Below are 16,877 nucleotides of genomic sequence, written 5' to 3' on the forward strand. Positions count from 1 at the left end.
TATATATATAACAATTCTGTAACTGTAACTTCGGTCGTTGCTGTGCTTTTTTTTGGAAGTCGAATTTCCCAGAGGAACCCACCCGAGGGATTAATAAAGTTCTATCTTATCTTATCTTATCTTATCTTATCTTATCTTATCTTATCTGATAACCTCCCCAAAGTGTACGGCTTTGGTCTCAGGTCCAGAACCTACTGAATCTGAGTTTTTGCTGGGCTTGGACCTTCCTCTCAGTTTTCTTTAAGCAGGTCCAACACCCCTGCGGCTTTCTGCAGGGGGCACTTCATGCACTGCAAACAACAGAGGGTCTAACCAGCAATCACAATTGTGTTCATCCTTATGAATGAAATTCCGAATCATGGACTTTAAGGTCCATAATCCACGTGGATGCCCCGGCCAATAACATCTGGCCATTATTCTTTCCAGAGTTTTGTCATAGACAACAACAACTGTGTGTGTTCCTCTGTGCGAGTATCACAAATTACTCAATAAAGCCTATCATTTAACAATATGAAGTGCAAGTAGGTCCATGCGGCTTCAGGGTGCACCAAGTAACCATTAATTTCTATCACTTAGTTAAAGTCTGAGTGTATGGGTCATCATGAGACTGCTTCAGTGGAAAATTCCATGGGGCAAATCGTTGGAGCCAGCAGGACCTTCTAGTGAGGTCTACTCAGTCAGTACATGCTACTAAAGGTTATGATCGCATCTCCACACACTGCCTCAACAGGTTATTACACCCCAGCCAATTCATTTCCAGAATTAGGGGATGCATCAGGCACGAGCTAAGTGCAACCATTATCCCATCCATTTTTCCCTTGTATTTTAATAGCAGCAGCACAGTGGGGTATTTGTGAATATCCCCATGAACAACTTAATCTTCACCCACTCTGCTTCCAACAATGTCCTGGGGTGAACCGTGAACTAGGGTATGCTTGCAGCCCATGTCCACAAAAGCCTGCTGTATACCCCCTTGACACCTTACCAGAGAGCAGCCAAAGCGGAACACCCAACTGACCTCCATCAGCTAACAATCCTGTAGTGGGTGTCCCGACCGACCACACTTTCAGCACTCCCACCCCTAGTGGCTTGGGCGCAGTGCCTGTTGTTGCCAGGGCCCAGGGTGACAGATCGGGAACGACTGGGTTTGTGGAATGTAGTGGTGGCTAGCCCTAACCCACTCCGATGGGGCAGGGCCTGCTGACCGGCTGGCTGCGGCCCTCCTCTGCTTGTCTCCATGCAGCCAGATGATCCTCAGCTAGGGTGACCACGGTTTCCAAACTCGCCGGCTGGTTGCAGCAGTCTCTATGGGCAGCCTCTGTCTGACAGTGGGTGGGAAGTCTGAGACTAATTGTAGTTGGTTAGGCAGGAAGTCTTCTCAAGGTTGTACAGTTTGGTGGTGAGGATGTCTGGGATTGTGGTGTTGAACGCTGAGCTGTAGTCCACAAAGAGCATCTTCATGTAGCTAATGTTGTTCTACAGAATGATCAGCGTTCTGTGAAGGGTGATGGCATCCTCCATGGACAAACTAAGTAAATGGTAAATGGTCTGTATTTGTATAGCGCTTTACTTGGTCCTAAAGACCCCAAAGCACTTTACACTATACACAATTATCCACCCATTCACACACACATTCACACACTGGTGATAGCAAGCTACAGTGTAGCCACAGCCACCCTGGGGCGCACTGACAGAGGCGAAGTAAATGTTTCCAGGTTTCCAGGTCAGACTCAGCCTTTGGTTTTGGCTTTTGTTTTCTGTAAAGTTAGGTGTGTGGGAATACGAGTTTAGTTTAGTTTATTATTTTGGCCTTGGCTCACCCTAAGTTGTTGACTCTCCCGTTTTGTTGTTTCCTTTTCATTATGTTGTAAATAAATGACATTGCAATGAACAGATATTTGTTTCTTGTGGCTGCTTGGGTATTCGGTGGGGTGGGGATGGGGGGTGCTTCATTCATGTTAAGACCCTGCCCCTAGATGGGTCATAACAAGGCACTAATATGGAAGTTAATAAGGAGTTTGGATATATTTCAGACAATTCACACTGATAATAAACAGTGTGAATTGTCATACACAGTTTATCTTTTGTTTACAGTAATTTGTGTTTACAATGGTTAAGTAAGGAGATTTCAATGGTAAATTGTCATCATGTAAAGTATCATATTCCATTTTTTTCTACTCCAATACCAAGCAAAGGTTTGGCTTGTATTGCAAAAAGAAAGGGTTAACTTTCCTCATTTCATTTGCCATGTATCTCATGAGTGTAGCGGCTTTCTAGAAATCATGCAGAAGTGCTTGAGGCAAAGCAACTAATCAAGTTACATTGCACTTAATACTACAATTTGTCAGGGTCCTGGGTCTCCTGACCCAGCGTTTTAGTTCTTTGTGATTTTTGTATTATTGTACTTGGTGTGAGTTATTCTATGGTTTCTAGTTTCGATCCCTTGCCCTTCTCGTTTCTCTGTGTCCCCTCTGTTCTGTAAGTCTGTGTCTGCATGTTTGAGTTCCCCTCCGTGTCTATCGGTTCTTAGAGTCCTCTGCCTTATGGTTTATGTCTCTGTGTTTCTTAGTTGCTGTCTCCACGGTGTCAAGTTCGCGTCTCTGTGTGATCCTTCCTGTTTTACTTTGAAGGTCCGTGACTTATGTGAATGTGTCCTGCTTTGCTTGTCTCGTCAGTTCTAATTTCCCCCAGCTGTGCTCTCCTTCTGTGTCTCATTCTCCTCGTTACTTCCCAGTGTATTTAGACCCTGTGTTTCTCTGAGTCAGTGTTGCGTCGTACCCTCAACAAGCTGTGTGTGTTTTGCCTCCGTGTTGCCAGTGTTTTGTTTCCAGTTCCAGTTCAGTGTTTTGTGCTTCAGTGTTTTAGTCCACCAGCGTTTTTGTTTGTCTTTTGGTGAGTTTAGTTAGTAAGAGGTTTTCCAGCATTAAAGCTGCGCTTTAAGTTGAACTTCTGTGTCTGAGTCCTGCATTTTGGATCCACCACTCCTGCTTGCCCGCCTGCCACACAGCCAACCATGACACAATTCTACATAGCGCTCTTAAAATAAGGGAATTGACCAGTTACATATGCTTTCTGAATTTATCTGCAGTACATGTCAATTAAATTTAAAATGTAAAAAAAAACTTACCATTAAAGTGATTAAAATGCATCAAAAAGGAGAAGTAGTTTCTATAAAGACAGTATCAATTGGAGTGTATCCTGCTGACAGCTTCTTTCTATTCTGACAGGATGGTGACCAACTAATTATGTACAAATGATCAAATTAAAATCCCATTTTACCACATTCATTTTTCAGAGTGAATTTGGTGCCTTCTTCCCCATCATGTGTTTCTTTGTATTCTTCTCTGGTTTCATTAAGATTATATAACATTTGGGTATGAAGATGCAAATTAGCAGTCCAAAACTGGAAGCAAGTATAGCAAATATTTCTACAGCAACACTGAACTTCCCAGGAGAGCTGACATATGCTGGGATAAATGTAATCCATACTGCACAGAATATCAACATGCTGAAAGTGATAAACTTGGCTTCGTTGAAATTATCGGGTAGTTTTCGAGCTAAAAATGCAAAAATAAAACATAAAATAGCCAGAAGTCCTATATAACCAAGCACAGCCCAAAAGCCTACAGCTGAGCCTAGAGCACACTCCAGAGTGATCTTGTCTTTAATTTTCCTTAAAATTCTTAAATGGAAAAGGAGGAGAAGTTGTTAACCAGGTGATACAAATGATAACTTGTATAAGAGTGAATGCTGTAACACAGAGTCTCTGCTGTGTCTGCCCAAACCATTTCTGAACATTACTACCTGGACGTGTTGCTCTGAAGGCCATTAAAACAACCATTGTTTTTCCCAGAAGACAAGAGATACAGAGGACAAAGGTGATGCCAAATGCTACATGTCGGAGCATACAGGACCAATCAGAGGGCTGACCAATGAAGGTCAGAGAACACAGGAAGCACAGAATTAAGGAGAAGAGCAGCAGGAAGCTCAGTTCAGAGTTGTTTGCCCTGACAATAGGAGTTTTCCTGTACTTGAAGAAAATTAGTATCACACCAATCGTCATGCATGCTCCGAATAAAGATGCTGCAGTGAGCAGTGCTCCCATAATTTCTTCATATGACAGAAACACTGCTTCCTTCTTTATACAAGCATCTCTTCTTTCATTTGACCAAAACTCAGGTAGACATTTCACACAGGTGATAGAATCTGGAAATTAATATTGAAGCAGATGTTACACTAACTCAGTACAATTGTCATATGCCTGCATTTGCATCTAACATCCGTGCATCATACTGATGCTGTGCAAGTAGAAGACGAAAAACAACACCTTCATTGAGTGAATAACTAGTATCCTGATTATGATCAAGTGAAGATTGACAGATGTGACATCGAGAGAGTCCATCAGCATTTGTGATTGTGGAATACTTTACATTTAAAAGGAATGTGCATACAATTCTAAATATTTTCCAAAGTGCACAGAGACAAAAAGGTACATGCAAAATTTGAAAGAGACCACATATATGTCCTGTAACAAGATGAAACGACTCCTTTGGCCTTCCTAAATACTTAATTTTGCTAATCACCACACCTGTAATGTTGTTGATCTCTCCCTCTGCACATCTTATACAGTCATAGCAGCAAACAGGCCTTCCTTTCTGGAAAACCTTACGTGTTCCTGGGGGACATTTCTCACTGCAAACTGACACAGGCACCTGCATGATCAAGAACATTTAACCATATGGACTTTGACAAAAAAGATCTCCCAATGATCTTCTGTATCAAACAGTTTATTCATTTTGAAGCATTAAAACCAAACAATGTGAAACTAATTAGGTATAAATTGAACAAAGGAACAAAGACATAAAAACAAAATTGTATGGTAGCTTACCTGCTTTGTTTTTCTTGCCCAAATTAAAGACTTGCTTTGCAGATTTAGCTGCTTTTCTGCAGCTAATGATGTATCATAAAGACCAACTGTTACAAACTCCACAACGCCGTTTTCTTTTTGCTGCCAGTTTATAATATCATACTTTGCTGCTGGATCTCCATTCTCATTAAAGTAAACCTCATCTCCTCCCTTAGTTGTGAAATAGATCTTTCGTATGTGTTGCAGAACCTAAGAAATATGTTATGACTCAGTTCATTGCATGACAATTTTTGCACACCTACAGATTGAAAAATACCCAAGGATCAATTGTGAATTAAAAATCTTCTTAATACTTCAACTTAATATGAAAACTGTAATTTAAGCTTGTAATAAGCTCACCATGAATGGATCTAGCTGCAGATTTTTATTACATGTATTATTACAGCTCAAGATATTGTGAAATGCATGGGCCACTGCATACACTCCTTTATAGATGTTGTTAAAGATAGGCATGAGAGACATGTCAATGAAGCTATTTTGAACTCCAGTCATATCTTCATGTCCAGTACACTCTCTCTGAATGTCTGCTGATGACTCCTTAAACTTACAACTAAATAATGTCTCCCAGAACTCAGTAAACAGTTCGTTATTAGATGAATTCAATGGCTTCTCATCCAGTATGAACTCTCTCAGGCCAGTGACATGTGCTTTGGGAATAGAAAGGCCTATGGCACCATCCAGTATGTGATGTATGTCCAGTGCTGCAGTTTGTGAATCAAATATCCAAGACTCACTGCCTACCCACTGGTACCCAGACAAGTTATGGTATGAAAACTCATGTAGAAGCACATTCAAATCCGCACGGGCAAGGAATGCAACAATCACCTTGGAGGTTGAAGCCATTATAATGTCAAGTATCCTTTGTATTTTGGCATATGGATCTGTCCTAAAAAAAGATACAGAATACTCCAGACAGATGCCCAGCTGCTGTGCAGTTTCTGTGAATGTGGCCATGCCATTATTTCCATAATCATTATTAGTTCTAATAGCTCCAACCCAAGTCCATCCAAAATGCTTGACCAAATGGGCCAGGGCTCTGCTCTGGTAGTAGTCACTGGGTATTGTTCTGAGGAAGGATGGGTACTTGGTTTTGTCACTGAGACAAGCACATGTGGCAAAGTGGCTGATCTAGAATAAAAAATGAAAAATGTATATATGTAAAAGACAAAGAATGAGAAAAGCTGTAGCTGTTAGAAATAAAACATTCAAACATACTGTAAAAAAATGAAAATAACAATTCTGCACAGTGCTGTTGCATAAAATGTGACAGGTAAAGCAACAGATCTAATAGAGTAAAATATGGTTTAATAAGTATTCAAAAATAGAAAAAAAACGATTATAATACCAACCACTGGTACAAAAAAAGGTCCAATAACAGTAGCTACTGCTATGGTTGTAGAAGAAGATGTTGCTCCTATTATGGCCTGTACATATGCAGGTCTAGTGCATGTTGTCTTGGAGGGTGCAAACACAATTTCACTACCATTAGCCAAAGCCAATGTAACTCCAATGCTTCTGGACACAGATCCACAATCATCATAGATTTTATAGCCCAGAGAGATTCCTGGCAGTAGGTCTGTACTTTTATTAATCTCCTCAATGGCAAAAAGCATAGCCTGGGCAAACTGCAAATCTCTGAAATTTAAACTTAATTGACACAATTTTTAAAAATTTGCATTGCATCATGTTCCTTAAAACAGACACAAATAATCATGAATAAATCTTGAAATTTAAAACAAATCATTTCAAATTAAATCATTTAATGAAAGGAATTTAAATAACTAAGAAAATCAAAATACCCTTTACTCCTCATTTGTATTTTTAATGAATCCCAAAGATTCCTTAAATGCAAATTGATTTGTAGTGTGTCATTTACCTGATACATTGTAGTGGCAGAGGTTGGTTCATGTAGGTATCCTTTCTGTCTTTCCAGCTTGTGTGAAAAGAGAACATCCCCCCCAGTATAATATCCCCATTCTTAGATAGCAGTGGGTTCTCAGGATCTCCTCTCTGTCTGCACACTGGCTCCTCAGCATGAGAGACAGATGCCACCATTAACAGTTGCAAAAATGCCCATCCCTGCTCTGGCCATCTCTGTGTAGATGTCATTTCTTGAGCTAAACCACTTAGCGGCATTAAAAGTGCCTTGATGAAAATGAAAGAGTTATACTGGTATTTATACCTTTCAGTGCAACATAAGAAATAATACTATAGTGACAGTTTATTCTCCGTAGACCTACATGGTTAGTCAAAAGTAGAGACATGCCCAAATTTGCAATTTAATGTAGTTTCATGTATGTAAAATAATGCTATACATACATATGCCCATTTAAATTTAAAGTAACAATTCAAATAGAACTCCTTACAAATACATATCCACTAAAAATATTTTTTCTAATGTGAAATGTTCAATGATCTCTTCTTATGGCAATAAAGGTCATATATTTACTTTCTTGGTAAGTCAATATGTTATTAAACAAGTGGATGCATTGGAAACATTATTTACTTTATTTAATAAAGTACTTTTGGGCTACTCTTAGAGATTTACACAACAACTCACAGTCACCTACTCATGTCTATATTCGCATTGAAGAAGTAATATTTGAAACTATCATCAATCTAATACCAGTCTGATATAATCATTTAAGTAGTCACACTGCACGTTACTGAAAGTCAGTCAAATACACTGGGCAAACTAATTCTAGGAGGAGTATTCCAAGTCCAAATTCATTCTTTCACTTTTACATACATAGCTTCTTCTTTCACATACGTGCACTACTGGTAAAACGTTTTAGAAATCAAAGAAATCAAATATTCCTCAGAATGTTATTCCCATATCTGTTGGAGAAGTTCCCATAAATGTGGGGCACTTGTAGGTTGGTTTGTTTTCACTCTTCTGTCCAGTTCATCCCAAACCAGCTCGACTGGGTTTAAGTCTGGAGACTGTGCTTGGCACTCGACGTTTTCAAGATTACCATCTTTTTCTTTTTTCCTGAGGTAGTTCTGGCATAGATTGGACTTATGTTTTGGGTTATTATCTTGCTATAGGATGAACGCCTGAGCAACTTCTACAGCAACACTCAGAGGGTGTTGCATGGTGCTGCAGAATGCTGTGGTCGGCGTTCACTGTAAAATCTAATTAGTTCACAGAACTAAAAAAAAACAACTATGTAAACTCGTTGCCTCAAAAAATTGAGTAAAGTTTTACTTAAGATGATTAAGCTAGGGCAACTTACCCATTTTTGAGTATACTGTACAGCCTCATTAGTTCCCAGAACTCAAAAAAACTATGCAAACTTGTTGCCTCAAAAAAATTGAGTAATATTTACTTAAGATGACTAAGTTAAGGCAATTTATTCACTTTGAGTACAGAGTAAAAACCTATTTAGTTTCCAGGACTCAAAAAAAAAAAATATGCAAAATTGTTACCTCAAAAAAACCCAAGTAAAGCTTACTTAAGATGATTGTTAGGACAACTTATTCATTGTAAGTATGCAATATTAAGAATAACTTGATATTTCTGACTTTACAATACTAATTGTTTACCTACTGACAAACATTTCAAGTTCAACTAAATGAAAAAACAATTTGTAGTAACCTGAATATGATTAAAAATAATTAACAACACTTTTTGTAATGATGTTAAAAATCAGCCCAACTTTTATTTTTAAACGCAACAAAGTATAACAGCCAACATACTGGACACTGTTCTCTTGAACAACAAACAATTATATTGCCATCACTGTTATAATCTTACAATGAAACAAAGTCTCAGATGTAATTATTCTGAAACTAAGTTTGGCCTTCCTCAAGTTTGTTTTGTACTTACATTACTTATATAATCAAAATAAAATATATTTGTTGTTCTGTCACAAGTGCAGTCTCTAATTTAAACAACACATTTGTTTTTCATTCCAACACATGAGCTGGAATGTTGTAATATTTTAAGGATGGCTTGTTTCCAGTCCAGGCATTACTGCCTGAATTACTATCATGGGTCGAGGTGATCCAAATGTAAGTGCAGAAGAAAGTCTTTAACTTCCCTCAAGTACAGTGGCAGTGGATGTGGGTTGGATATGCAATGAGCTTGAACCTGCAGGCGACCATCTTCACTTACCACACCATCTGTGACGGAGGACTCATCTCTCCTGTTGTCCTGCAAGCAAACAATCATATTCTTTGGAACACAAACTTAATTGCTTTCTTAAAACATTTTTTTCTGGATTTGGTATAGAACAGACTCCAATTTAGACAATCTCAGGCTCCCTCCCCACCAGAGAGGTGACATTCAATGTCCCACTTGTCAGTCTGGATAGCCTTGACCACCACCCAACATACAATAATGTCATGAAAGCATATTTTTAAAAAGGGCTATGCAAACATGGCCAATAATTTTCATTCTAATGCTCTGCAAAATGACTTGGGCACAAAACAAATTTTGCTGTTAGAAAACCTGCAGACTTCACTATATACAGTGTAGACCCTTATTAAATTCAGTTCTTTGCATTCTTTTGGCGGCGAAGAAAGACTCAAGCTCAAAGTGGTCTAACTCAAATAATGATCTATAATTTTACATTTTCCGGAAAAGGGAGACTGAGCTCATAGAGACACCAGCTCAAGTCTGACTGCGGTAGCAGCCAGCATGGTTATACAGGGAGTGCAGAATTATTAGGCAAATGAGTATTTTGTCCACATCATCCTCTTCATGCATGTTGTCTTACTCCAAGCTGTATAGGCTCGAAAGCCTACTACCAATTAAGCATATTAGGTGATGTGCATCTCTGTAATGAGAAGGGGTGTGGTCTAATGACATCAACACCCTATATCAGGTGTGCATAATTATTAGGCAACGTCCTTTCCTTTGGCAAAATGGGTCAAAAGAAGGACTTGACAGGCTCAGAAAAGTCAAAAATAGTGAGATATCTTGCAGAGGGATGCAGCAGTCTCAAAATTGCAAAGCTTCTGAAGCGTGATCATCGAACAATCAAGCGTTTCATTCAAAATAGTCAACAGGGTCGCAAGAAGCGTGTGGAAAAACCAAGGCGCAAAATAACTGCCCATGAACTGAGAAAAGTCAAGCGTGCAGCTGCCAAGATGCCACTTGCCACCAGTTTGGCCATATTTCAGAGCTGCAACATCACTGGAGTGCCCAAAAGCACAAGGTGTGCAATACTCAGAGACATGGCCAAGGTAAGAAAGGCTGAAAGACGACCACCACTGAACAAGACACACAAGCTGAAACGTCAAGACTGGGCCAAGAAATATCTCAAGACTGGTTTTTCTAAGGTTTTATGGACTGATGAAATGAGAGTGAGTCTTGATGGGCCAGATGGATGGGCCCGTGGCTGGATTGGTAAAGGGCAGAGAGCTCCAGTCCGACTCAGACGCCAGCAAGGTGGAGGTGGAGTACTGGTTTGGGCTGGTATCATCAAAGATGAGCTTGTGGGGCCTTTTCGGGTTGAGGATGGAGTCAAGCTCAACTCCCAGTCCTACTGCCAGTTTCTGGAAGACACCTTCTTCAAGCAGTGGTACAGGAAGAAGTCTGCATCCTTCAAGAAAAACATGATTTTCATGCAGGACAATGCTCCATCACACGCGTCCAAGTACTCCACAGCGTGGCTGGCAAGAAAGGGTATAAAAGAAGAAAAACTAATGACATGGCCTCCTTGTTCACCTGATCTGAACCCCATTGAGAACCTGTGGTCCATCATCAAATGTGAGATTTACAAGGAGGGAAAACAGTACACCTCTCTGAACAGTGTCTGGGAGGCTGTGGTTGCTGCTGCACGCAATGTTGATGGTGAACAGATCAAAACACTGACAGAATCCATGGATGGCAGGCTTTTGAGTGTCCTTGCAAAGAAAGGTGGCTATATTGGTCGCTGATTTGTTTTTGTTTTGTTTTTGAATGTCAGAAATGTATATTTGTGAATGTGGAGATGTTATATTGGTTTCACTGGTAAAAATAAATAATTGAAATGGGTATATATTTGTTTTTTGTTAAGTTGCCTAATAATTATGCACAGTAATAGTCACCTGCACACACAGATATCCCCCTAAAATAGCTAAAACTAAAAACAAACTAAAAACACTTCCAAAAACATTCAGCTTTGATATTAATGAGTTTTTTGGGTTCATTGAGAACATGGTTGTTGTTCAATAATAAAATTATTTCTCAAAAATACAACTTGCCTAATAATTCTGCACTCCCTGTATGTTTAGCTGAGTCACATTTGCAGTAAATGATTTGACCAACTCCCATAGCGTGGCATTTTCAGCAGCAAGTGTTTCCACCTGCTCCTGGCTGAACTCCAGGGATTCTCCCAGAAATTTAAATTCCCAGTGTAAAATCTCCACCAGGGACAGCCTCGCATTAAAACTGAACAATCGCTTGTCGATTGACTCCAGGATGTCTGCAATGTCATTGCTGGCAGGCAATGTTGTGCCAGGCGACATGTTTTCGATGACGGCGTCTCAATTTTGGCCGAGGAAGATGCAATCTGGGCCTTCTTCATCACTATGTCCTGGAAGCACCGATCAATGAAATCTTCGAGAGCATCTAAACTCTCCAGGGTGGCCTCCAGGGTGTTGGAGATGATAATACAAATGTGGTTAGCTATATGACAATTGATTAGTATATTGATTAGTATATTTAGTATACTTGAAGTCTAAAGAAACATTTGTTAAATTCTACGCTACCATTCACTTTTTTTGAGTCACTTACCTTTTCCCCTCACTTTCGTCACTTACCTCTTGTTCCTCTTTGCTACCAAAAAACAAACAAACATGTGTATCTAATAGAAGAAAGTATGTGAGAATGAAAAAAAAAGAATTCTGGTACCGGTAAATTTCTATTTTTTCTTGTTCAGCAACAGCAGCAATGATATGTCTAAATGAGGCACTAACATAGAAAAATAGAATAAAAACTGAAGTAACACTACATGTTTAGAAGTTTAGATATATTTCAGACATTAACACCAATACATTTTATTTTTATTTTGTTTACAGTAATTTGAGTTTACAATGGTTTAGTAAGGAGATGTCAATGGTAAGTTGTCATAATGTAAACTACCATATACCACTTTTTTCTGATCCAATACCAAATAAAAGTTTGGCTGGTATTGCTTTTTCCAGTTAATAAAAAAAGTCAAGAGAGGGTTAATTTTCCTCATTTCATTTGCCATGTATCTCATGAGTGTAGCTGCTCTCTAGGAATCATGCAGAAACAATATAAGTGAACAAAGCAAAACATACTAATCAAGTTGCATTGCACTTAATAGTAGAATTCAACTATGGCTCTAAATGGCAGCCAAAGAAGGAAGAATTGAGCAGGTTACATATGTCTTCTGAATTTATCTGCAGAACCAATTCAAGTAAATATAAATAAAAAAGCTTCTAACTTTTGAGACAATCAAGAAACCATACCAAGTGACTCAAGGCTAAAGGTTATTGAGCCATACATATAATTATTACTGTGTGTCTTTTTTTTTGGTAAGTAAGTAAGTAAAATCCCATTTTCATACATACAGTTTACAAAGTGACTATGGTGCCTTCTTCCCCATGATATGTTTTTTTGTGTTCTTTTCTGGTTTCAGTAAGATGATATAACATTTGGGTATGAAGATGCAAATTAGCAGTCCAAAACTTGATGCAAGTATAGCAAATATTTCTACAGCAACACTGAACTTCCCAGGGTAGCTAACATATGCTGGGACAAATGTAATCCATACTGCACAGAATATCAACATGCTGAAAGTGATAAACTTGGCCTCATTGAAATTATCGGGTAGTTTTCGAGCTAAAAATGCAAAAATAAAACATAAAATAGCCAGAAGTCCTATATAACCAAGCACAGCCCAAAAGCCTACAGCTGAGCCTAGAGCACATTCCAGAGTGATCTTGTCTTTGATCTCCTTAAAATTCTTAAATGGAAAAGGAGGAGAAGTTGTTAACCAGGTGATACAAATGACAACTTGTATAAGAGTGAATGCTGTAACACAGAGTCTCTGCTGTGTCTGCCCAAACCATTTCTGAACATTACTACCTGGACGTGTTGCTCTGAAGGCCATTAAAACAACCATTGTTTTTCCCAGAAGACAAGAGATACAGAGCACAAAGGTGATGCCAAATGCTACATGGCGGAACATGCAGGACCAATCAGAGGGCTGACCAATGAAGGTCAGAGAACACAGGAAGCACAGAATTAGAGAGAAGAGCAGCAGGAAGCTCAGTTCAGAGTTGTTTGCCCTGACAATAGGAGTTTTCCTGTATTTGAAGAAAATGAGTATCACACCGATTGTCATGTATGCCCCAAATACAGATGCTGCAGTGAGCAGTGCTCCCATAATTTCTTCATATGACAGAAACACTGCTTCCTTCTTGATACAGGAATCTCTTCTTTCATTTGACCAAAACTCAGGTAGACATCTCACACAGGTGACAGAATCTGGAAATGAATATTGAAGCAGATGTTACAAGTAGTTACACTCAGTACAATTCCATATGCCTGTGTTTGCATCTACAACATCCATGCAATATCCTACTGATGCTTTACAATATGTTTATTGAGTGAATAAAACTTGCATTCTGTTTTGTGATCAGGTGAGGATTGACAGATGTGACATCTAGAGTGTCCATCAATATTTGTGATTGTGGCATACTTTCCTTTACATTTTAGAGTAATTTGCATACAATTCTAAATATTTTCCAGAGTGCACAGAATCAGAAAGGAGTGAGTGAAGTTGCCCCCCCGCCCACCCACCTTCTTCAAATCCAACAAAAGTGGTGCCAAATGTATGAGGTATGCGTGTGCTGGTTTGTGCAAAGATTGAAATGAAATATCACCACACCTGTAATGTTGCTGATCTCTCCTTCTGCACATCTTATACAATCATAGCAGCAAACAGGCCTTCCTTTCTGGAGAACCTTATGTGTTCCTGGGGGACATTTTTCATTGCAAACTGACACAGGCACCTGTATGATCATTTAATTGTATAAGGAATTTGACAAAAAAAAATTGTCTATGATCTTCTTTCAAACAATTTACTCATTTTGAAGCATCAAAACCAAAATACTGTGAAAAAAAGTTAAGTGTATATTTCTAAAATGAAAAAAGAAATGAAAACATAAAACATAAAAAAGGAATTTTACCTGTTTTGAGTTTCTTGCCCAAATTAAAGACTGGTTTTGCAGATTTAGCTGTTTTTCTTGAACTAATGATGGATTATAAAGACCAACTGTAACAAACTCTACAATACCATTTTCTCTTGGCTGCCAGTTTATAATTTCATACTTTGCTGCTGGATCTCCATTCTCATTAAAGTAAACCTCATCTCCTTCCTTTGTTGTGAAGTGACTCTTTCGTATGTGTTGTAAAATCTAAGGAATATGACATAGCTTAATTCATTATATGATAAAGATTTTGCACACCTCTTGCTTAAAAAATTTTAAGAATCATTTTTTTATTAAAAGTCTTCGTAATAATTTAACTTAATGTGAAAACTGTATTTTAAGCTACTAAAAAGCTCACCATGAATGGATCTAGCTGCACAGTTTTGTTACATGTTTTATTACAACTGAGGATATTGTGAAGTGCATGGGCCACTGCATACACTCCTTTGTAGACATTGTTAAAGATAGGCATGAGAGACATGTCAATGAAGCTATTTTGAACTCCAGTCACATCTTCTTGTCCAGTACACTCTCTTTGAGTGTCTGCTGATGACTTTGACTGCCTAAATTTACAGTTAAATAATGCCTCCCAGAACTCAGTAAACAGCCCATTATTTGATGAATTCAGTGGCTTCTCATCCAGTATGAATTCTCTCAGGCCAGTGACATGTGCTTTAGGAATGGAAAGACCAATGGAACCATCTAGTATGTGATGTATGTCCATTTCTGCTGTTTGTGAATCAAATATCCAAGACTCACTGCCTATCCACTGATACCCAGACAAGTTATGGTACAAGAACTCATGTAGAAGCACATTCAAATCTGCACGGGAAAGGAATGCAACAATCACCCTGGAGGTTGAAGCCTTTATAATGCCAATTATCTTTTGTATTTTGTCAGATGGATCTGTTCTAAAGAAAGATACAGAATACTCCAGACAGATGCCCAGCTGCTGTGCAGTTTCTGTGAATGTGGCCATGCCATTATTTCCATAATCATTATTGGATCTGATAGCTCCAACCCAAGTCCATCCAAAACGCTTGACCAAATGGGCCAGGGCTCTGCTCTGGTAGTAGTCACTGGGTATTGTTCTGAGGAAGGATGGGTACTTGGTTTTGTCACTGAGACAAGCACATGTGGCAAAGTGACTGATCTAGAATTGAAAATGAAAAACATATAGATGTGAAAGTCAGAGAATGAGAAAAGATAAAGCTGTTAAAAATAAAACATTTAAATTTACTGCAAAACTCGATTGTAAAAATATGAAAATACTAGTACTTGTACAAATAAACAAAAACAGATAATCTAAGAGAATAAAACATTTTAAAAAAAATATTAAAAGATGAAAATTATATATAAAAATATAAAATTATATATAAAATACCCACCACTGGTACAAAAAAAGGTCCAATGACAGCAGCAACTGCAATGGCTGTAGGAGAGGAAGTCGCTCCTATTATGGCCTGCACATATGCAGGTCTGGTACATGATGTCTTGGAAGGTATGGACACAATTTCATTACCATTAGCCAAAGCTAGTGTAACTCCTGCACTTCTGGCAACAGATCCACAATTATCATATATTTTATAACCCAGAGAGATGCCTGGCAGTAGGTCTGTACTGTTATTAACCTCCTCAATTGCAAAAACCATAGCCTGGGCAAACTGCAAATCTCTGAAATTTAAACTTAATTGAGACAATTATTTGCATTGCATCATGTTCCTTAAAACAGACACAAATAATCATGGGTAAATCTTGAAATACAAAGCAAAAGCATTTCAAATTAAAGCATTTAATGAAAGGAAATTAAGTAACTAAAACAAATGAAAATACCCTTTACTCCTCAGTTGTATTTGTAATGAATCCCAACAGATTCCTTAAATGCAAATTGATTTGTAGTGTGTCATTTACCTGATACATTGTAGTGGCAGAGGTTGGTTCATGTAGGTATCCTTTCTGTCTTTCCAGCTTGTGTGAAAAGAGAACATCCCCCCCAGCATAATATCCCCATTCTTAGATAGCAGTGGGTTCTCAGGATCTCCTCTCTGTCTGCACACTGGCTCCTCAGCATGAGAGACAGATGCCACCAACAACAGTTGCAGAAATGCCCATCCCTGCTCTGGCCATCTCTGTGTTGATGTCATTTCTTGAGCTAAACCATTTAGTGGAATGAGAGTACTGCAATGAAGATGAAATACTTAAGCTGTTATTTATACCTTATGGTGCAGCATAAGAAGTTATCGAATAGTGGCAGTATATTCCCAGTAGATGTACAGGTCCGGCAAAAGGCGAATCATGCCCAAATTTTCATTTAAATGTAGGTTATTATATATGTAAAACAAGGATATACACATTACACATGAAGCAAAATATGAAGCAACAGTGCAAAAAACAATGCATTCGAAATAAATGTAAACTAAACAATATTTTTCAGATATCATATTTCTATACAGAAGTCTTAGAGCTCTATTCCACAAGTTACAATAATCTATTCCACATTCACATCTGTGATTCATTGATGTGTTAAGATCTGTCATCACTCTGATATTAAATTAAAGTTGACATGAAATGCTAATGGAAATTTACAGCATGGACCCCTAAAAGCTGTCATAGATTTACCGCTGTCTTGGAAGTGTGGTTTAAGGTTCATATTGCACTGCTGGAAATAGTTTATTTTGATGCATATGCTGTTATTTTGAAAACTTGCATTATAATATTTTCGTTTTTCCTGCAGTATATGAAAATTCGTGTATTTCAAAAATAAAACTATGAAGACACT

General features: G+C 38.3%; 1 protein-coding gene and 1 pseudogene across 1 annotated transcript; both read right to left on the reverse strand.

Moving 5' to 3' along the window:
- Nucleotides 1–3,193: 3,193 nt before the first annotated feature.
- On the reverse strand, nucleotides 3,194–6,982 carry LOC102309209 (annotated as a pseudogene).
- Nucleotides 6,983–12,468: 5,486 nt separating this feature from the next.
- On the reverse strand, nucleotides 12,469–16,056 carry LOC102309521 (extracellular calcium-sensing receptor-like). Its single transcript, XM_005950923.2, has 6 exons — nucleotides 16,010–16,056; nucleotides 15,487–15,784; nucleotides 14,457–15,251; nucleotides 14,078–14,305; nucleotides 13,777–13,900; nucleotides 12,469–13,373 (listed from the first exon to the last, which is right to left on the reverse strand). The coding sequence occupies exons 1-6, from the start codon at nucleotides 16,039–16,041 to the stop codon at nucleotides 12,469–12,471; spliced, it is 2,382 nt and encodes a 793-aa protein (XP_005950985.2). The 5' UTR covers nucleotides 16,042–16,056.
- Nucleotides 16,057–16,877: the final 821 nt, after the last annotated feature.

This window comes from Haplochromis burtoni, unplaced genomic scaffold (genome assembly GCF_018398535.1).
Source record: "Haplochromis burtoni strain Fernald_Lab_line unplaced genomic scaffold, NCSU_Asbu1 Contig_872, whole genome shotgun sequence".
Classification (NCBI taxonomy): Eukaryota; Metazoa; Chordata; class Actinopteri; order Cichliformes; family Cichlidae; genus Haplochromis; species Haplochromis burtoni.